The sequence below is a fragment of the Embiotoca jacksoni genome, unplaced genomic scaffold, assembly GCF_022577435.1.
Source record: "Embiotoca jacksoni isolate LCO1_2020_lvr unplaced genomic scaffold, fEmbJac1.0.p SCAF_40, whole genome shotgun sequence".
NCBI classification, from domain to species: Eukaryota; Metazoa; Chordata; class Actinopteri; family Embiotocidae; genus Embiotoca; species Embiotoca jacksoni.
In genome coordinates, this window is record NW_027185393.1 from 375,185 (window position 1) to 396,900 (window position 21,716).

At 41.1% G+C, this 21,716-nt stretch overlaps 2 protein-coding genes across 2 annotated transcripts in view; one reads left to right on the forward strand and one right to left on the reverse strand.

The window, feature by feature from the left end:
* Positions 1 to 6,799, forward strand: part of reep3b (receptor accessory protein 3b) — a 36,261-nt gene extending 29,462 nt beyond the window's left edge. The window contains exons 7-8 of the mRNA XM_069168519.1: positions 865 to 998; positions 1,170 to 6,799. Of these exons, the coding sequence (XP_069024620.1) occupies positions 865 to 998; positions 1,170 to 1,238 (203 nt within the window). The 3' untranslated portion in view covers positions 1,239 to 6,799. The remainder of the gene's footprint in view (positions 1 to 864; positions 999 to 1,169) is intronic.
* Positions 6,800 to 10,050: 3,251 nt separating this feature from the next.
* On the reverse strand, positions 10,051 to 20,456 carry nrbf2b (nuclear receptor binding factor 2b). The gene is made up of 4 exons (XM_069168606.1): positions 20,272 to 20,456; positions 16,977 to 17,061; positions 14,644 to 14,684; positions 10,051 to 14,103 (listed from the first exon to the last, which is right to left on the reverse strand). Exons 1-4 carry the CDS (start codon positions 20,362 to 20,364, stop codon positions 13,396 to 13,398), a joined length of 927 nt encoding a protein of 308 aa, XP_069024707.1. The 5' UTR covers positions 20,365 to 20,456; the 3' UTR covers positions 10,051 to 13,395.
* Positions 20,457 to 21,716: the final 1,260 nt, after the last annotated feature.

Consider the following 21,716-nt stretch of genomic DNA (forward strand, 5'->3'; position numbering starts at 1 on the left):
ACATAGGAGCTCGAGAAATTTGTCTGATCAAATATAATCAGAAGTTGTTCTCAGAACATGATAAGCAAGTTATAAAGATTTAGGTTCATTTTTGCTCATTATTTTCGTCAAATTATGAATGTTTTGGCCACACTGGTGGAATCGTCCTGCTCCTGAAGAGGATTTTCCTGGCTGCTGTCTGAAACAGTGGGTGTAAACCACTCAGACTGTTGTGTTTCTAAGAGAGCTGGTGTCTGCTGCCCCCTGCTGGACCAGCCACCTCTCAGTCACAATTTCACTTCCTTCAGCTTGACAGTCTGCCTCCTTCACACAAACTGTCCTCAGGCCGCAGTCAGAGTCTGTAATCATCACCAGTCACGAGTGGTCGTCAGGTTTCAAATGCTGCCTTCTTATTTTTATTGTGATTTCCATCCTATAGTCAGCTGATTTCAGATAATGATTTAGCAAATGTGGCTTCATTATCATTAAAGGGAAACTTCTTTTTTTTTTTTTAAACCTGGAACCTATTTTTGAATCATTTAGTTTTTCCTTTCTGCGTTCTCTGTAGACTTAACCATCTTCAACTATTCAATAGAAAACGCTAACGGCTACTTCATGACAAATTGTGGATGTTTAATTATCCATAAATGAGTCCAGCTCATGTTAGTTATTTGAATATCTTACTAGGTATTAGTGTCCTGCAGCTGGGAAGTACTGACAAAACTGTCACTTGTCAAAGGTATTGAATTACTTTATTAAAAATATGTTAAAAAAAAAAAAATCTTAAACTTGATTTGGTGAACACTGCAGAAACTCTACAAATATGGTTTCTAAAAAAAAAGGTGATATTGTCCGGACACACTGATATGTGTATGTGTTTTTCAGAGTACTTCTATGAGCAGGAGGAGAGGACCGATGAAGAGGCCGAGCCGACCTTCTCTGAAGACGAGGCTGTCTGTCAAAAAGGACTGAGGCGATCACAGAGCGTCAAGCTGACCCGATCCAGAGTCCGCAAAGACGTAAGTGTCCTGTTAACATGGCTCGCAGCAAACAAAAGCGCCTGTAATTATTATCTGGGACATTAAAATAGGATTATTTTTTTTTTTTTAAAAACAACTGCTGTACGAAAAGGTCAAATAAAAGATGTGCTCACGAGTTTGTATTTATTTGAAACCGTTTTGTGTCACCAGGCTCGATACGGATCACTGAAGATTAAAAGCAAGAAGAGACCAACACTGAACTCTGTTTACGGATTGTGAAGACGCACACACACACACACACACACACACACACACACACACACACACACACACACACACACACACACACACACACACACACACACCAGAGCAGTCTGCTGATTGGTCGATGGTGTTGTCAGCTTGTTTTCCAGCTCTGACTTTTCACTGCTGAACTCTTTGATGAAGACTTTTTGCTGACAAAGTATTTATTACAGAATTCCTCCAAAGCCAGTGGCTCGTAGAGATTTTACTCTGAGAACTTTCATTTTTTTCTTTGGTTTGATGGTGTACATGATGTTTACCACGGGCAAGTGTGTGTGTGTTTCATCAGTTGTTGTTTATTTTATTAGAATTGCATTCTTATTATGTATGTTTAGTCTTTTAGATTTTCGATCCATCAGTCCACTCATTAACTAGATATAAAAGTTATGTGGTACCACGTACTGATTACCGGTAGACATCCTTCTTTGAGGAGTTTATAACCAGTAACGAATGGATTAACTAGTGTTTAAATAATCTACTGTCGCTTTACAGCACAGTTTTAAACCATTTAAGAGAACAACTTTTAGTTTGCCAGGTTGTGAAAAATCCCTTTTTTTCGTGCTTCAATATGACTTTTTTTGTCTTTTGAATTCTTTGATTCCCAATGGAAAAACCCAAATAATGTTTTATTTATTTAACAACATAAAAACATTTAAAGGACCACAGTTAATAGACTTTTGTAAAACAACTCCATTCATAACTTTTTAACGTTATGAATTTCAACTTTATTTATTTATATAGCGCCAAATCACAACTTAGGTTATTTCATGGCACTTAACACATTAAAGTCCTTACCGAAAGACTTTACAATATCATACAGAGAAACTCAACAATTTAACAATTCCCACATAAGCTAGGAGAGAAAAAACTCAGAGGTGGGCGGCCATCTGCCTCGACCGGTTGGGGTGAGAGGAGAGCAGAGAGAGAAAAGGACAGCATAGAGATAGAAGAGAAGAACTGTTGGTGGAGACGACAAGCGCAGAGCAGAGAAATGCAGCTCCATGACGGGACATCTGCAAAAGAGAGAAGAGAAACTACATGAGCGAAGAAACTGAATGGAGACAACAGATAATAATAAGAAACTATGGGAGAGAAAAAGATGGTGAGGTATGAGTCAGTTAAAGAGTAGGAGGAAAGAAAAGAAGCTCAGCGTGTAACGAGGTCCCCCAGCAGCCTCGGCCTATAACAGCATAACTAAGGGTTGGTTCAGGTCTACCTGAGCCAGCCCTAACTATAGGCTTTATCAAGAAGGAACGTTTTGAGTCTAATCTTAAAGCTAGAGAGGATTTCTGCCCCTCCAACACAAACTGGGAGCTGGTTCCACAGGGGAGGAGCCTGAAAACTGAAGCTCCGCCTCCCATTCTACTTCTGGAAACTCTGGGAACCACAAGTAGACCAGCGTACTGAGAGAGAAGTGCTCTGCTGGGATTATATGGTTCTACAAGATCTCTAAGATATGATGGAGCCTGGTCATGTAGAGCTTTGTAAGTCATCAAGAGAATTTTAAATTATATTCTTGATTTCACAGGAAGCCAATGAAGAGAAGCTAAAACTGGAGAAATGGAAGTTGATGCAGTGCTTCCTGATGACATCTCCTAATGGGAGCATGTACAAAGTAAAAAGTATTGGACCTAACACTGAGCCTTGTGAAACTCCATAACTAACTCTTGTTTGTCTGGAAGATTCATTGTTGACATGGACAAACTGGAATCTATCTGATAAGTAGGATTTGAACCAGTCTAATGCAGTTCCTTTAATCCTCGTAACGTCTTCTAATCTCTGTAATAAGATCATATGATCAATCGTATCAAAAGCAGCACTGAGGTCCAGAAGAACAAGTACAGAGACAAGTCCATTATCTGAGGCTAATAAAAGGTTGTTAGTAACTTTCACCAGAGCTGTTTCTGTGCTATGATGAACTCTGAAGACTGAACATCTTCAAACAGATCATTCCTCTGTAGATGATCACAAAGTTGATTTGCAACAACTTTTTCAAGGATTTTAGAAATAAACATCAGGTTGTAAATTAGTCTGTAGTTTCCTAAAACAGCTGATCAAGAGTTGGCTTTTTAAGTAAAAGTTTAATTACAGCCACTTCAAAAGCCTGCGGTACATAGCCGGTTACAATAGATAGGTTGATCTGATCTAATATGGAAGTATTAATTAAAGGGAAGACTTCATTAAAAAGTTTAGTTGGGATGAGATCTAACAGACAGCTAGAGGATCCAGATGAAGAAATAATTCTAGTTAACTCAGAGAGCTCAACAGGAGAGAAACTTTCCAAGTTTACATCTGGTCCTACAGTTGCTTCCAGGGCTGCTGTGCTTAACATCACATCAGTGATGGTGGCGGGAAGGATCTGCCTGATTCTCTCCCTGATAGTAAGAATTTTATTGGTAAAGAAGTTGATGAAGTCATTACTGCTGAGAGCTGAAGGAATAGAGGACTCAACAGAGCTGTGACTCTTTGTCAGCCTGCTACAGTGCTGAAAAGAAACCTGGGGTTGTTCTTGTTGTCCTCTATTAATGATGAATAATATAAAGTCCTGGCCTTGCGAAGAGCTTTCTTATATAATATTAGACTATCCTTCCAGGCAGGTGAAATTCTTCTAAATTAGTGGAACTCCATTTCCTTTCCATCTTTCTAGTCGCTGCCTAGCAGAGCGTAGTTCTGAGTTGTACCATGGAGACAACTTCCTCTGGTTCATGACTCTCTTCTTCAGAGGGGTGACATCATCTAGAGTTGTAGCAGAGATACTGCAATGTTTTCTAGCAGATGATCCACTTGTGTGGGACTAAGATCAACGTAGATGTCTTCCACTGCTTTAACACACGGCATCGAAGAGGATAAGCATGTAACTGCTTCCTTAAACTTGGCCACGACATCATCTGACAGACATCTACTGTAGTGGGATTTATTCCCACATGCTGTGTCGTCCATTAATGTAACTTCAGATGTTAATAAGAAGTGGTCCGACAAAACAGGGTTTGGAGGAAATACAATTACATTTTCAGTTTCCATCCCATACGACAACCAGATGGAGGGTGTGGTTGCCACGGTGAGTGGGCTGATGAGGCTATCGTTGTCCATGTCAACATGAATGTTAAAGTCTCCCACTATCATCACTTTATCTGAACTCGGCACTAAATCTGATAAAAAGTCAGAGAATTCAGTTAGAAACTCTGAATAAGGACCAGGTGGGTGATAAACAACAACAAATAGAATCGGTTTCTGTGCTTTCCAGTTTGGGTGTGAGACTAAGAGTCAGACTCTCAAATGATTTATAACTAAGTTTCAGCCTTGGATTAATTGATAAACTTGAGTGGAATGATTCGGGAATTTGTAAAATGTTAGAACCATGAGCCATTATAGGAGTGGGCGACATCTCTAAAATATTTCAGGGTGTATCTGTGATAATGATGCTCTTCACATATGACAAAACATTGAAAAATATATTAGCAATTTCAAGAACATAAGTGTTGTAGTTTTATATGTTAGCATAAACCTCAAACAGTGTGTCTTTGGATATTTAAGAAAAACTAAACAAAAATGATCTCAGTTTTTTAGTTTGTAAACAACAATAACTCTTTATAAGACAGTCACTTTCAGTCCTACTGAGCGTAAGCTCCGCCAACAACATGACGTCATTATGTCAACAAATAGGAATTCTTCCATTATCACAATATTAACTTTTTATTCATATACTAACATTATTGTGAACGATATAATAAGGCGCACCCCTACCAATGACCCTTGAAGAAAAAATGGTAAACGTGTGACACGTTATCACCTGATAAAGTTATTATGGTGAATTTAATAGAGCAACATGAAAATTAAACATTACAAGAGACTTCACAGCGAATTATAGCTCAATGTTTTGGCATTAGACGTCTTTTTTTTCCCCGTGAAAAACTCACCGTACACAGACTGGAGTGGATATCAAATAAGAGATTTTATTTGCTGTAAAGACTTCCTTTAAAACACTTTTGGACTGGAAAGGGGGCAGTCCTGCATGTTTTTATATAATGAACATGACTGGTGTGCAGTCAAGCACTGAAACACCAAAAGAATCCAACTCTCTTCTGGTTTATTGTAAATGTGGAGACAGATAGGTGATGGCTGGTCCAGGCAGTGCAGGCTGACAACAACCAATGCTGGTCTTTTATATCTTTTATATCAGAGCCCAGAGTTGTGCTGTAGCTCGCTGACAGGGTTCACACCTGAACTCAGTCCTATCTACTATATAACTCTCCTCCTCCCTGCTCCACCTCCACACCTGCTCTTCAGAACACTGACTAACATCTCATAACCTGACAAACCAAAAAGTTGCTTCCATACGTGACCTGTAAAGTAATATTAATGATTTGTATTATTCATTTAGCAAGCTATTAGCTTCAGCCCTCAAACTCTTTTTATAGAGTACCTTTCTAAAACAAAATGTGACACAAATTTCTCTTTCGCTGCTTTTTAAAGTATTTATGAACTCGTTAGTTGAACCTCTGCCACTCCGTTAACTTATGTGTGGCTCAATGTGCTGATGGAGACTTGTTTTTTTTTTTACCTCGGGGGATCAGACACTTGTAACATTCCCTGTAACAGCCCCGACAGTGTAGAGCTCTAAAACGAAGGTGGATATGTGGAACTGAGCCTGTTGGAGGGAAACACACTTGAATGAATTGTACGAACACCAGCAGATCAACTCTGTTCCTCGTTCTTCTCAGAGAGGGGGAGAGAAAACCCAATGAGTGAATGAAACAGTGATTCTTTCAGGCTCCCACTCATTTCCTGCTTTTTATGGTATTTTCATACGACTGTGTCCTCATCTTCACCACTGGTTGTAAATTTCTGGCTGTGTTTCTCAGTATCGTTGAAGATTTTGCTTTATGGATGTTGTTTTTTGCGTGATTTAAAAACATCTTTTGTACTATAACCACCTGTTTTGCACATATACCTCCTCCCTACCTTTTTTTTTTTTATCGATGCTGTTGTTGCTTGTCATCTCATTTTATATTCATGTGTACCTTTCGCTGTGGGGAGGATGCAGCACATGTGACAGGCTTCACCGTTCTTTATGATGGATGCTGATATTAACGGCCTGACCTGATAAAGTGGAGCTTGTTGAACTCCAGTTGCTCTGATGTGGAGAGACATTCCTATAAAGTTCCTTTATATTGTTTCTCTGGCAGATTAACAGCAGGCCTTTTGTACTTTTCATGTGTCAGTGTGCTTCTGATTCATGTCTGTCCTCGAGAAGAGCGAATTATATCAGACATCTGTGATCATCAGGGTTTCAAACAGGCTTCTGAAATAACCTGTTTGTCATTAAAGGGGCAACAACAAGACAGAATTGTTTTTTATCATCGTGTCCATTTAATGCTGATAAGTGACTAATGCTACCAAAGCTTCATGTACCTGCAGCTGTGTAAGCGGGGCATGTTTGATCTGTGTGTGGGTGTGGGGTGGGGATCTCTGATGTATGGATTGTGGAATTGTAAATGCAAAAAGAAATAAAGGCTCCCTGACTTCGGTCAGGGTCAACAAATAAAATGCATCTGTTGTGTTATTATTCTTTGAGAGTTCTTATCCCACGTTATGCTCTGCCTGTCAGCTGACTGCAGCTCTGTTGCACACCTGGCACTGAAATCTGAAACCAACCCAATCCGATCACAAGCAGTCAGCGAAAAGTTAAGGTGTGCACTCACCCAGGATGCATTGCGATCCAATCTGCTCAGACCACACTCGGTGGTGGTCTGAGACCGTTTCCATTTGGCTATATCAATCTGGACATTTCCCTCCTAGCCAAATCGTAGTTTTCCCACCTGGCATCAACATGCATCCTATGTGACCGCCTGAGATCGGATCTCACCTCCCGGCTCCGTATGCAAATGAACACGTAGGCTACGTCACCAAAATATACTAGTAAATAAGCACAAGAACAGGAATCAGAAAGTCAATGATTTGGGTCAGATTAATTCATTGTTCCAGCACGTCTCCGCTGCAGTGGATCAAAGGGGGCGGGGCCTCTCAGCTGTCAGTCTGATGTGTGTTGGAAAATTAAACAATATGACTGAAAGAAAAAAAAACTGGTGAAACAAGTGTAGCCAGTGAGGAAATGGCCCTCCTGAGCTACTGTAGGTTCAGGCAGGCCTCGGCACCTCCCACTTCCTGGTTCAGCCATTAGGCAGAGTATAAAAGCTGCACAGAATGAGCTGCTGTCAGCCTGCTTGTCCCTTTTGGTGTCAGAGTGCTACATTAAGGATCCACAGTGATCTGGTAGGTGTCTTTAGGTTCAGTCTTTAAGTAAAGCTCTGTGTGTGTGTGTGGGTGGGGGTGGGTGGGTGATGGGGGATGGGGGGGGGGGATGAAGGGTTGATACGATACGATACGTTACACTCCATCCAGGGTGGGAGAGGTTTTCTCGTGAAACTTTGAGATGTGGTTGAAGGCCAGTAAGCAGACCTTGAGGTCATTTTTTTCTGACCTGTTATCAACAAGAAAAGAAAGAAAAACACTGAGTACTTCTAATTTTGGGGTTCATCAAATGTTTTATTTTCTTTAGGAACCAATGAATGGCAGCATAAAATATGAACTACAAGCTAAAAACAAACAGTAGGTACATGTAGGTTCCAGTTGACAGGTAAAAGTACCTGAACTGGCCTTCAAACCCCGACGTGTCAGCTCCCCTCATACACACAAACAACACGGCAGAGTTATTCTGTCTTTCAGGCGGCAGAACAAAATCATACTACTCTTCCAAATGATTGCTCCAAATCAGGTAATATCGGCATAACAATACTCACGTCATATCGTCATTAAACAAGTCAGATCCCTCTACTGGAAGCAGGTCTGAAACCATCTGAGCTCTGAGAGGCTGCTGTCATTCAACAAGCCAGTTATGTGACTCATCACCGTCTTGGGTAACTTGGCTATTTTTAAATCAGCTCCTTCACAATCATGCAGCTTTGGTCCTTTTAGAGTCTTAATGCTGAGGTTGTTTTTTTAAAAGACAGAAAAAATTGCCAGAATTTGAAAATGCAACCGTCCTCCTGCAGCTCTCCTCCTCTCCTGTCTGTCCACCAACTTCAAATCTCAAGGTTTTCTCCGTCTCTGAAACGCTTCACCGAGATGACGTGTTTCACCGTGTTCTAGTCACCATTGGGGCAGAGAAAACAAATCCATCATGTGTTTTATTGTGTGCCTGTTTCCGACCCGGTCCAGTCCCAGTCAGGACGAGTCCAGCCCTGAATTTCTGTTCCAGCACGAAGCTGATTGTCTTTATTTTCAGATTTTTTTTGATAAATCCACCTTCCTGTTCTGGGTTGCTCTGCAGTAGGCAGTTGGTTTGCTGGATTTAGTAACTTGAAAGGATTTTCCACCATTGAATGTACGTCTGCATTTGTGAAACAGCTAATAGGAACAGCCTCTCTCTGAAATCACCTGTCACAGGGGCTAGATTTTGTAAAGCCTGATTACAGAGCACCTCTCGTATCACAACATGCTCAAAGGTTTTAAGGAATTTTTGCTTCATGAAGCCCAAAAAAACAGTTTACTCCAGCTTTAAATAATGATTGACAAAGATGTTATTAGTAGTCTGTTGTACCTGTACGGTTGAAGTCTGTATGTGTGAATACTTGCAAATTAAAATTCCATAAAAAAGAATCTCAAAATATCGCAAAAAGTCTGTATATCGATAAAATTGCAACCGAGTGCAGACTGAGCTCATGTATGTGGAGCGAGTGACGTCCTCCGAAGCTTTCAGTCCACTCGACAGACAAAAAACAAGAGTTAAACATCAGTTGTGTGAGGTGCGATGAGGAAACTGGAACCTTTCATCACATTATTACCCGTAACTAAGTTTTCCATCTTGTTTTTCACTGTTTGAACTTTGACATTGACGTCATCTTGTTGCTCCACCTGGTATTCATCATAACAAACCAACTCCTAAAGTTCACATCACATCAGTAGATGGAAATCAACAACTTTTGCTATTTTTCTTTTTCATTTGGTGAAAATTCTTGCTACATTTGCCGCTGTGATACTTTACAACTGATCCACTGAACAAGCTTTCAATGTGAAGCAGCAGCTGTTGGAAAACAGTCTTCAGCAGCATCTTAAAAAAAAGAAGCTGTGATGCTTCAGGAAAGCTCTCTGTAAACAGTTTGATATCTGACACAGCTTTGGTTGAAGAGGGAAACCATCACCGGGAGGACCACGAGGAAACAGCTGTGCACTACAGCGTGACTGCAGCCGGTCACGGCAGACCGGCATTAAATACCCCTGAAGAGCTGAGATGATTTTAGAGCTGCTGTTTTCAGTCAGCGAGCGTTATTATCTGTCCATCCTGTCGCACACAAGTCGAAAAGACAACTGCTTCTGTCCCTGTGAAGAACCCGAGATGTGACTGCCACCACAGTGCAGAACGTCGTCCAAGGCTACTGGGATTCACGATAGCCGGGCCAGCCGGCAGTTTGAAGTTTTCTTTTTGTCCTCTGGCGACCGATTACGAGTGAGAAGTGACTCCCTTCAGCAGAAGTGTGAAGTGTGTCTGTCTTTGTGGTGATGCTGCATTCACGCCCCATCAGAATAATAATCAAACTCATTAATATAGATTTCTGTAAAGATCAGCTGCTCCTACTTTGCCTTTTTTAGTTTTTAACACACGATAACTTGGTAAGTTAAATATTCCACAGCAAAATAAAACCCCATGTCGATGATGAAGCAGACATGCAGCGAGACATGATGTGTTGCTTGGAAGAGCTGCGATCACAAAATGAGAAACTCTGACGTCAATAATTTACTCAGTTTTATTCAAAGAGAACAGGATTTTATACAGTTGTCGGCATGTCAGCATTTTTTTTTTTTTTTTGATCAATTAGTTGCACCTGAAAGCTACAGTCAACACCGTTGGACTATTTGATTGTGAAATATGTGGATTGATCATGTTTTGCATAGGTTGTGAACGCAGCATAAATCTCCTGTTTAGCAGCCAGTCCTGCATATGATTATTGTTCCAGTCAGGAAATACACTGTATTAAGTGTGAATCCATGAGTTTTGTATAAATGCCTCAAAGGATGTGTGTGTGTGTGTGTGTGTGTGTGTGTGTGTGCATGCACATGCAACATTCATTCAGACTGCAAGCAACACAATGCTACAGATTTAATGCTGAGTTCACTTAAAGCTGCATCAATGCACCAAGTTAACCAAATAATGTTAAATGTCAACGTAATGTGAAAGGTTAGATTTGTAGCATCAAAAAGGGCAATAAATAGGCATATAAAGTCATAGTAAGTATGTTTTGCTAAAATGTTCACTTCAACAGCTCTAAGTTAATGATGAGTCCATCTTTTTCTGTCAACTCGACATCATCACAGTGACCAAACATTAATGCAGCTTTAAAAGAACCAGAACAGTATTTGTGTTTCAGACGTTAAGTTCAAACATCATAACATGCTTGATTTGTCACCACCGGGACGTATCGCGGTGCTACGGTATTACATAATCCATGCACACAGGCCTGCAACTATTATTTTATATAATCAATTATTTTGTCTGAAAATCAGTCATCGTGAGCCCCAGACGATGATCGATATTATTCTCCGTAACACACCGACTATTTACTTTAAATGATAAACAAGTGACTTCTCACTTGTTTATCATTTAAAGTAAATAGTCGGAATGTTTGTCATTTGTGCCAGAAAAGAGAATTATCGAAACAACTGTCAAATAATTTCCTGTTGATCAAGTAATCAATAAATTGACTGATTGTTTGGAGTTAAAGTATCCACAGATCTGGAAGATGTAAGAGATTAGATTTAGAGGTAAATATACAATCATGTTTCTAAAACAGTCAGGACGCTGTTGTAAAATGTAAATAAAAACAATATGGTGATTTGCAAATCATGGAAACTTATATTTAATGGAAAATAGACAGACAACATATAAAATGTTGAAATTGAGTTTTATTGTTTTTCAAAAATATATGACTCATTTTGAATTTGATGGCAGCAACACGTCTCAACAAAGTTGTGACAGGATCATGTTCACCACTGTGTTGCATCATTTCTTTTTACAACACTGTAAACGTTTGGGACCTGAGGAGACGAGTTGGTGGAGTTTTTAAAGTGAAATGTTGTCCCGTTCTTGTCTGATACAGGACTTCAGCTGCTCAACAGTTCAGGGTCTCCTTGGTCCTATTTGTTTGTTTCATGATGCACTAAGGATCAAACTGTGTTCACAGACGACGGTTTTCGGAAGTGTTACAATATTCATTTTCATCCTTGTGTTCAGAGATTTCTCCAGATTCTCTGAATCTTTTAATGATATTATGAACCGTAGACGATGAAATCCACTAATTCTTTGTAGTTTTACGTTGAGGAACATTATTCTTAGATTGTTGAACTATTTTCCCAAACAGTCTTTCAGAGTGGTGAACCTCTCCCCGTCTTCACTGCTGAGACTCTGCCTCTCTGAAATCATCTTTTTTATTCTCAATCATGTTACTGATCTGTTGCCATGGTAACCTAATTAGTCGTGAGATGTTCAACCAGATGTTTTTTTCTAATCTTCATTATCTTTTCAGTTTCAGTTGAAACTGTCCCAACTTTTGTGAAACGTGTCGCTGGCATCAAATTCAGAATAAGCACATATTTTTCATTAAACATTAACATTTCAGCATTTGATATGTTGTCTTTGTTCTATTTTCAATTTAATGTGTTTATATGATTTGCAAATGATCACATTGGTTTTATTCACATTTTACAGCATCACAACTTTTTTGAAATGGGGTTGCATGCTCTGTTAAAATGTGTGAATTATGTTCTTAAATCTTGGACTGCGTTATTAAAAGACATCATGTGAACATCCCACTACTGTTGCAAACCTTCACATCTTCCAGCTCTTTCAGAACACCAACTCCTCCACCTGGTTGTCTCCATCAGCTGGTGTGTGCTTCAGCCTTCGTTCTCATCAGTATTGATCATTGATGCCTTTAATTCAAATCTGCTACAAAAAGCTATTAAAAAAAAAGAAAAGAAAAAAAAAGCAATGTATTTTCCCCCCTCAAAACACAGCACAATGCTTTTCTGTAACCGAATTACGCTGCATATGATGTCTGTGCCGAAGGACCGGACCGGTACCTTTATAAGGAGCAGTTCATCCAAACACTCAGATTCTCCACTCGCCCTCTCGGCAGCTCAAACGCTGCAGTTTGGATGTTAGTGTCAAAGGAAGTGAGTGTCGGGAACATGTTCTGAAACATCACCTGATTTACACAACAGAAACCAGAAACGGACTTTGAACAGCTCCTGCAGAATATCAAGTGTTCTGAAGATGAATTCATTTGCTGTGTGCTTATTTAATGGAATATGGACTCTTAGAAATAATATTTTAAGAGGCAAGTTCTGAGTTTTTCATGCATAAAAGCTCCAGAACTTACAAGTACTGTTGAAGACGCAACACAAAACCTGATTTGTAACAACGCAAATGACCAACAATTAACCAATGTAACATAAAAACAATGGATATCAATATATACATCAACTAAATTAAATAGTCAACTAATTATCATTTTGTACTCACCACACACACACACACACACAAGTACTTCTGCATGATACCATATGTTTACTTCCTGTTTACTACAGTGCAGACACACACACACACAGAAAGGGAAAAGCTTGTTGTGAAGCTTCAGAACCTGAAATGATGCTGTTCACTTATTTAATGGCTGTTTCCAAACAGTAAAATATACATTTATATTTAAAAGAAAAACCTAAACATCGATCAACTGCATCGTGTGGTTTTTGTTCAGTTGTTGAACTTGTCGGTCATCAAATGATCCAAACTTGGATGTTTTGGTGTTTTAATAAAACTGAGGGAGACCGTGAGATGCAGTTGAAAGCTTGAAATAAGAACATGTTCCTGACAATCTCCGTTTCTGTTGTTTGTCCAGCTGGCCGACGAAGGAACGAAGAGCGACGCTGACTGTTGGGTGAACTACTCCTTCATCTGTGTCCTGATTAAACATTCTTATTAGTATCAGTCACTTTCAATGTTAAACATTTTGGCATCTGAACTCAAAAGCCATATTGGTTGAACCCTTGTAATGATGCTAGTGTGTGTGTGTGTGTGAGATCAGAGTTTATCCCTGTCCAGCAGCTCCTGCAGTTCGTTCTGGATGTCCTCCGGCAGTTCCAGAGGCGGCAGGTCATCCAGACACAGATCTTCCCGAGCCGGCATCTCCAGCGGCGGCAGCTGAGGGATGGCGATCTCCTTCCCCTTCCCCGTGCTCTTCCTCTCCGCCCCCGCCCCCGTCCCCAGAGCGGACCCGGCCTGCGGGAGCACCCAGAGCTCCGAGCGCTCCACAAAGTCCGCCGCGTCGACGGCCTCGGAGCGCAGCCGCGCGTTCTCTGACCGTAGCCGCTCGCTCTCGACCGCCAGCTGCTGGTTCTCGTTCATCAGGTGGTCGACGAGGCGCCGCAGGTCCTCGATGGTGGTCTGTTGTTCTTCCAGGCGAGTCTTGTCGTCTTTGGTGGTCTTAGATCCGGGGCAGGGCGGCGCCGTCGGCTGGCCGCCTCCGGTCTGCCGAGTCTGAAGCTGGTAGAGTAAAGTATCGTACTCTCTCTCCCCGACCGATGTGCACTCTGCGGCCGAGAGGCCCCCGGAGCCGGGCGGCTGGGTCGGGAGCCCCGGGAGCCCCGGGAGCCCCGGGCCTCTGTGGGCCGGCGCCGGGCCGGGCCGGCACTTGGTGGCTTCGCGCCGAGCTTCTCTCTTCCAGCGCTCTTGGATGAGCCGCTGCTGTTTGATGTGACTGTCCCTCTGCAGCTCCATGGACAGACGAGCCTACGGACACAACAGCAGCCGTCGGACTCGCACAACTACAGCTGACACGCAAACACACGGACACACAAAGCCGAAGCTACACTAACCCTAACCCACGCCTGCAGGGATGCTGCCACAAAAATCAGGCTTGGGGATCTCAAACGGCTCTAAATTGTCATCAGAATAATGTTATGAGCGAGCTGAAACCAAATCTTTATGTTAAGATAATTACTGTAAAAGTAGTCGTAATGGAGTAAAGAGAACAGTATTTGCCTCTCATATACATAATGGAGGTAAAAAATACAAAGTATCATAATTAATTACGTCCGAGGACTGAAGAATTGTACTAATTACGGTCCTGGTGTCTTCAGCGGGGTTTTTACCAAATACTGATATCGATATTACTTCGAGCTGCTGCTTTGTTTGTCTCTCAAGCTCTTGTTGTTGTTGTGATGCTGCTTTAGACTCCAGATTACCTCCAGTCATCAGCTCTCTCACACACACACACACACACACACACACACACACACACACACACACACACACACACGAGCGTCTCACCTGCTCACACTCAGTCGTCTTCATCGCATCGGTCAGAAGATCTGGGAGGAGGACGGAGACGGAGAGATGAGCACCGGGAGGAAACCACAACAATACACACTTTGAGACGCACAATAAAATGATGTGGAAGTTTGCATCAGTTCTTTGAAATGTTCACTTTTATGTATGCAGTCAGAACATTAGGATAGTGACGTGCTGGTTGTGTAATCCAGTACGGGACTGAAACGTTTCGGTGGAGAAGTTAAGGCGTTTTCATCTCAGGGTGTCCAACATCTCGGAGATAAACACTGGATGAATGAACTGCAGCCATTTCAGCACATCATTCCCCGGCTGCGGAGTTTAGGATGTATTGATATCCAGCTGTGAGGTTTCAGATTGCAACCTGATGAATGAGTGGCCACAAAACTCATTTAAAAACAAAAATGCAAAAGGCCCAGTCTAGAGCCACCGCTTGGTTTGTCCATTCTGGGCTACCGTAGAAACACATTCCAATACTTTTGACTATTTATAAATGTAATGCGTGGTTACGTCATGAAGAGGAAACAGGCAGCTGATCCAGATTCTTGTTTGTTGAATTCTCTAAAAGAATTTAATGTGTTCTACTAGATGTTGGAAACCTTCCTTTGAGTTTCTGCTCCACGTTGGCACGACTTGCATCACATCGTTTTCTCCTGGTCGACCGCATCCTAAAGGCGCTCTGCTGGATTTGGATCAGGTGACCGGAAAGAAGGGATGGGTCACCAATTTACAATATTCAAATAGTCGTTTTAATCTCCACAAATCCATTAGTACGTGCGACTTTCGTTCTTCCTTATTTCCCCCGTTTGTTACCGGTGCCTCGCTGTAATGCGTTACTCCCGTCAGAAGGTGGCAGTAATGCGCCTAAAAGCAGGTGTACAGGTGTCTTTAATGGAGTCATGGATTAGTTTGTTGGTACCCATAACAATTCATTCAAAAAAGCTTCATTCCTCCTGAAAGGGGAGGACATTAAAAGTGTTTTTCTCATGTATACTGCAGCCTTTGGTATGTCATAGAGTAAAGCAACGAAAGTGTGAAAAATATTATTATTGCTCTTCCACAAAGAATATTGTAAAAGGGCCCTGAGCAATTTATTGGTGAGAGAAATGAGAAATAGTTAGGTTATAGTGATATTTCTAACCGTTTTCTTTAACATGTCGTCCAGCCGGTTAAAATGGAGAAAAATGCTCATTCTTGCTGTTTGGTATAATTTTGTTCACCAACACTGAACGCGGAGCTGAGAAAACAAAGCAGAGAGCCGTCTGACGGGATCAGAAAGAAAATGTTGGAGCAGCATATTAAAGGCTGCGAGACGCTCTCGGAGACGCTTCGTGTTCCTGTGACTGCAGCTGCAAACATCATGAACACGTTTAAGGTCTGTGGGACGTCAGTCAGACGGCTGTCAGAGGGAGATCAACCCAGACCCAACACAACGGTGGCCATGATGAACAAAGAACCAAACAACTTCTAAGTAGACCAAAGTGTAGCTTCATCGGGATCTGATTGCGGCACTTTCTGAGAGCAGTGGGCTCCGGAATATGCTAAAATGTATATCAACAAGCCGCAATGCTTCTGGGAGAACTTCCTTTTGGACACACGAGGCAAAACGGGAGCTTGTTGGTAAATCACATCAACTCTGTGTGCACAGATGAAAAGAAGTTCTACAAGAAAAGAACAGCATCCAGATAAACATGGAGGTGGTTCTGTTCTGGGCCGCTTTGCTTCGGTGCCTCGAATCTGTGAAATCTCAGAGCACTCTGCAGCGAAACGTGCTGCCCAGTGTTACAAAGCTCTGCCCCAGTCACAGGTCACGTGTCCTCCAACAGGATAGTGACCCAAAAACACACAGCTGATATCACCTCAGAATGGACCAGAACCAAACATGGGACTGTTCTGAAGTGGCCTTCAATGAGTCCTGATCTGAATCCTATCAAACATCTCTGGAAAGAGTCTGACAGTGCGCGGAGAAGGAACGGCTTCGGACCCGGGACAGCTGGAAGAGTGGACCGAACTACCCGCTGACGGACGCACGAGTCCCACCGAGGGACGCAAGAGTCCCACCGAGGGACGCACGAGTCCCACCGAGGGACGCGCAGCTCATCTATTTGCAGTGATTATGCAACAAAATATCGGGTTAAGGGTCATTTTTGTCATTACCATTTTAAATTTTCCTCTCCATGGAATCAAAAATCAAAAAGTACAGTTGGATTTTTGTTAAAAATCAAATAACCAATGATGGAGGTTTTTCTTTTATTCATGGGACGGTACGAACACGGTGAGTGTGGTGTCACAGGTGTGGTTGGAAGAGGGCCGACCTGCTGCTGCTCCGTGGCATGAGATCGCCTCTTCGTACTTTCCAGCAGCTACCAAACGGTCGGCCTTCCTGCACTGCTGGTGAGCCTGAACATATGAAGAAAAATAGAGCACGCAGAGATGTCAAAAACATACAAGACAATGAGTTCAATGTGGTTAATGTCAAATAAAATATGAAGAGAGGTGGTTGAATACACAGAATTCAGGAAAGATCAATCAGAAATGAGGGAGGTAGAAAAGCAGAGAGGGGGAAAGGTGTTTTTAAATCCTTGAATGAATTATGTTCATGCAACTAAAATACTAAATATTTGCCGTTTTATTCTCCTTAAAACTATGACCTTGATACTTTCTTTGTGATTCATTTGTAATAGTCATAATAATAAAAATATTAATAAAAAAACTATTTGTATAGCACCTTTCATACAAGAAATGCAGCTCAAAGTGCTTCACAGCATGAAAAGTACATGTAGTGATTCACATAAAAACAGATATGAAGGAACATTTAAAAATAAAGAAAAGAAATGAGATACATAAGAACAGATCAAATGCATGAGAACCGATAAAATTAAACACAAATCAAGTTAAAATATAAAATAAGCAATATGAATTTTAAAGGCGCGGTAGTTCAAGTGCAAGAGAGCTTCAGGAGCATCTCGTTAAAGGCTGATGTAGAGATGTGTTAGAGCTTTCTTTTAAAAGTATTAATTGAGCTGATATCTAACAGGTAGCTTGTTTCACAGAGGAAATTAAATTCTGAGATTTTGCTTTGAGAAATTAAAATGTTGAATTTTCTAATTTGTTATGCCATTTTATAGCTAAAATGTTTCATTGTTTATTTGAGAAAATAATTAGATCAATCAATAGTTCTTACCCAAGCGTGTTACTTTTATTTCCAATGAAAAGAAAATCCTGAATAAATAAACAGGAACAAAACACATGCAGATGCTTTGATACTGATGAACTATATACAGTGGTGTGAAAAAGTGTTTGACTCCTTCCTGATTTCTTATTTTTTTGCATGTCTGTCACACTTAAATGTTTCAGATCATCAAACAAATGTAAATATTAGTCAAAAATAACAAGTAAACACAAAATGCAGTTTTTAAATGAAGGTTTTTATTATTAAGGGAGAAAAACAATCCAAACCCACATGGCCCTGTGTGAAAAAGTGTTTCCCCCTAAACCTAATAACTGGTTGGGCCACCCTCAGCAGCAACAACTGCAATCAAGCGTTTGTGATAACTTCCAATGAGTCTTTTCCAGCTGTGGAGGAATGTTGGCCCACTCATCTTTACAGAGTTGTTGTAGTAATTCAGACACATTGGAGGGTTTTCCAGCACCAACCTCCTTTTTAAGGTCATGCCACAGCATCTCAATAGGATTCAGGTCAGGACTTTGACGAGGCCACTCCAAAGTCTTCATTTTGTTTTTCTTCATCCATTCAGAGGTGGACTTGCTGGTGTGTTTTGGATCATTGTCCTGCTGCAGAACCCAAGTTGGCTTCAGCTTGAGGTCACGAACAGATGGCCGGACGTTCTCCTTCAGGATGTTTTGGTAGACAGTAGAATTCATGGTTCCATTTATCACAGCAAGTCTTCCAGGTCCTGAAGCAGCAAAACAGCCCCAGACCATCACACTACCACCACCATATTTTACTGTTGGTATGAGGTTCTTCTTCTGAAACGCGGTGTTACTTTTACGCCAGATGTAACGGGACACACACCTTCCAAAAAGTTCAACTTTGGTCTCGTCAGTCCACAGAGTATTTTCCCAAAAGTCTTGGGGATCATCAAGATGTTTTCTGGAAAAAATGAGACGAGCCTTAATGTTGTTTTTGCTCAGCGGTGGTTTTGGTCTTGGAACTCTGCCATGCAGCCATTTCTGCCGAGTCTCTTTCTTCTGGTGGAGTCATGAACACTGACCTGAACTGAGGCAAGTGAGGCCTGCAGTTCTTTGGATGTTGTCGTGGGGTCTTTTGTGACCTCTCGGATGAGTCGTCGCTGCTCTCTCGGGGTAATTTTGGTCGGCCGGACACTCCTGGGAAGGTTCACCACTGTTCCATGTTTTCTCCATTTGTGGATAATGGCTCTCACTGTGGTTCTCTGGAGTCCCAAAGCTTTAGAAATGGCTTTAGAACCTTTTCCAGACTGATAGATCTCAATTACTTTCTTTCTCATTTGTTCCTGAATTTCTTTGGATCTCGGCATGATGTCTATCTTTTGAGGATCTTTTGGTCTACTTCACTTTGTCAGGCAGGTCCTATTGAAGTGATTCCTTGATTGAGAACAGGTGTGGCAGTAATCAGGCCTGGGTGTGGCTCGAGAAATTGAACTCAGGTGTGATAAACCACAGTTAAGTTATGTTTTAACAGGAGGGGGCAAACACTTTTTCACACAGGGCCATGTGGGTTTGGATTGTTTTTCTACCTTAATAATAAAAACCTTCATTTAAAAACTGCATTTTGTGTTATCTTTGACTAATATTTAAATTTGTTTGATGATCTGAAACATTTAAGTGTGACAGACATGCAAAAAAAAAAAAAAAAGAAATCAGGAAGGAGCAAACACTTTTTCACACCACTGTATGATTGAACCTGGACAGGTGTCTGTCTATAAAAGGACTGACACAAACCCACTCACTCCTTTCACCACAGTTTAAGTGTTTCTTTAACGGTTATTCCGTCAAAGATTCTGCTAAACAAACATTTTTGTTTCTATTTCCAATTTGGGAGTTTTGTTGGGTGGAACATTAAAAAGCTAGTTTGTCTTAAAGGAGGAAAGACACTGCTGCTGTCCGTAAACGACATATTTAAGAAGTTAAAGAATGCTGATGTGGCATCTTGTATTATTGAGGTTGAGGCCATGTGATCATTTCATAACCTGTTTTAGAGGTTATCATCAAATGTCCTCCCCAACAAGTAGCAACGTTATTACACCCTCACTTGCTCATTAGAAATCTTTAAAAAAAATGTTTTAAATGGTTTTAACAGCGTCACCAGAACGTCTTCACGGTCATTCAGTCGAGGACACAACCACAATGTGTGGAGCACGTCCGCACAACACGCACACACAGCGCACAACAACACGCACACACAGCGCACAACAACACGCACACACAGCGCACAACAACACGCACACACAGCGCACAACAACACGCACACACAGCGCACAACAACACGCACACACAGCGCACAACAACACGCACACACAGCGCACAACGCCGCGGCTAGCCGCTAACCCACTGCGGGAGCTCCAGTAACGTTAGCCTGTTATTGCAACATCCAAGACGGAAACTCACGAGGTTGAGCGGGCTGTCCACGACCTCCATGGAGTCGATTCTTCGACGGCTTACACTACATGAAACGTGCCTGTGTCCCTCGCGGACTGTCATTCGCCCCGCAAATAGATACAGGTATCTTTAAAGCATTTATCACTAGGACATTGCTGTGAAGGAAGCACGGTCGCCTCCACTCCACAGCATATCTGAGTGAACAAGTCGTGACGTCACTGCCGCTCGACGCTACGTTTTTTTTTTTTTTTTTTTTGCTGCGTGAAGTAAATCGGAAGTAAAAATAAAAATAAAAAAATGTCTGGCACCTGAAAGTTAAAAACTTAAAAAATAATTGTGTTAAATTGTGTGAATTTCATGAACGCATCTGGGCAGTAACGTCAGCCGCCCTTTGATTTTAGTTGCGCCTAAAGCTGTGTAATTATGGTAAGGACTGGTGAACGAGGCGAAGGTCCTGAAAGATATATGTACGCGGATAGTGTAGTCAGTCCATAGATAAGGACGGTCTCTGGGAGACGTGAACGTCCTGAAAAAAACAAGAAACAAAACAATTATACGTAAACTGGTATAAATTTGACCAAGCGAGGTTCCTGAAATATATTTCTTTCACTTTTGTTTTTATAAACATAATAATTGTATTTTATTCTCATGTTTGATCAGTTGTACATTTTATTTTGCCTGTATCAGATACACCCTTAAGATTAATTAAATGTCCTCTCTGACAGTAGGGACACTCTAAAAGATACTTATATTTACACTTCTAAAATTCTTGGGAAAAAAATATTTGTGAGAAATATATGTTGGGAGTTTTTTTTTTTTTTTTTTTTTAAACAAATGGCATGTCCTTATTGATCTCCTGCCCCTTATTCTGTATATTAGTGTCTACTGCTACCACTGCATCAGCTAATGGAGGAATGTAAACAGCAAAATGTTAAAAAAAAAAAATAATCAAAGTCCAAAATAGAACAAACAAACACTCAAGACCGCAGACAGAGCTAACAAATTATTGTTCCTCAAACAGGTGAAGTTGGATGGCTCAGATTCAATACTGTTAGAGAGGACATTGGTAACAGCAATCTTTAGGATATATCTGATAAACCTATGGGAAAGATAACACAGCATGTATCAAACATGAGGATAAAGTACATTTCATTATGTTCATGAAAGAAAACAGAAAGAGCAGGAAATAAAACACGCGTATGTATCTTTCAGGACCTTCATCTTTACCGTAATCCCCCAACAGGAGGTGCAACCAAAATCAGATGGCTTTACCACGGTTATACACTTGGCTGCTTACGTTACAGCAAGAAACACATCTGTATTTCTTAAAAAAATAAAAAAATAAAAAAATAAATAAAAAATTCCCTCGTTAGGTCTGAACTCGGTTTACTTTTGTTATTTTGGTAACAGCTTTATTGCGACATTTTGACCGGAAGTGCTTGCGCTTCATTAAG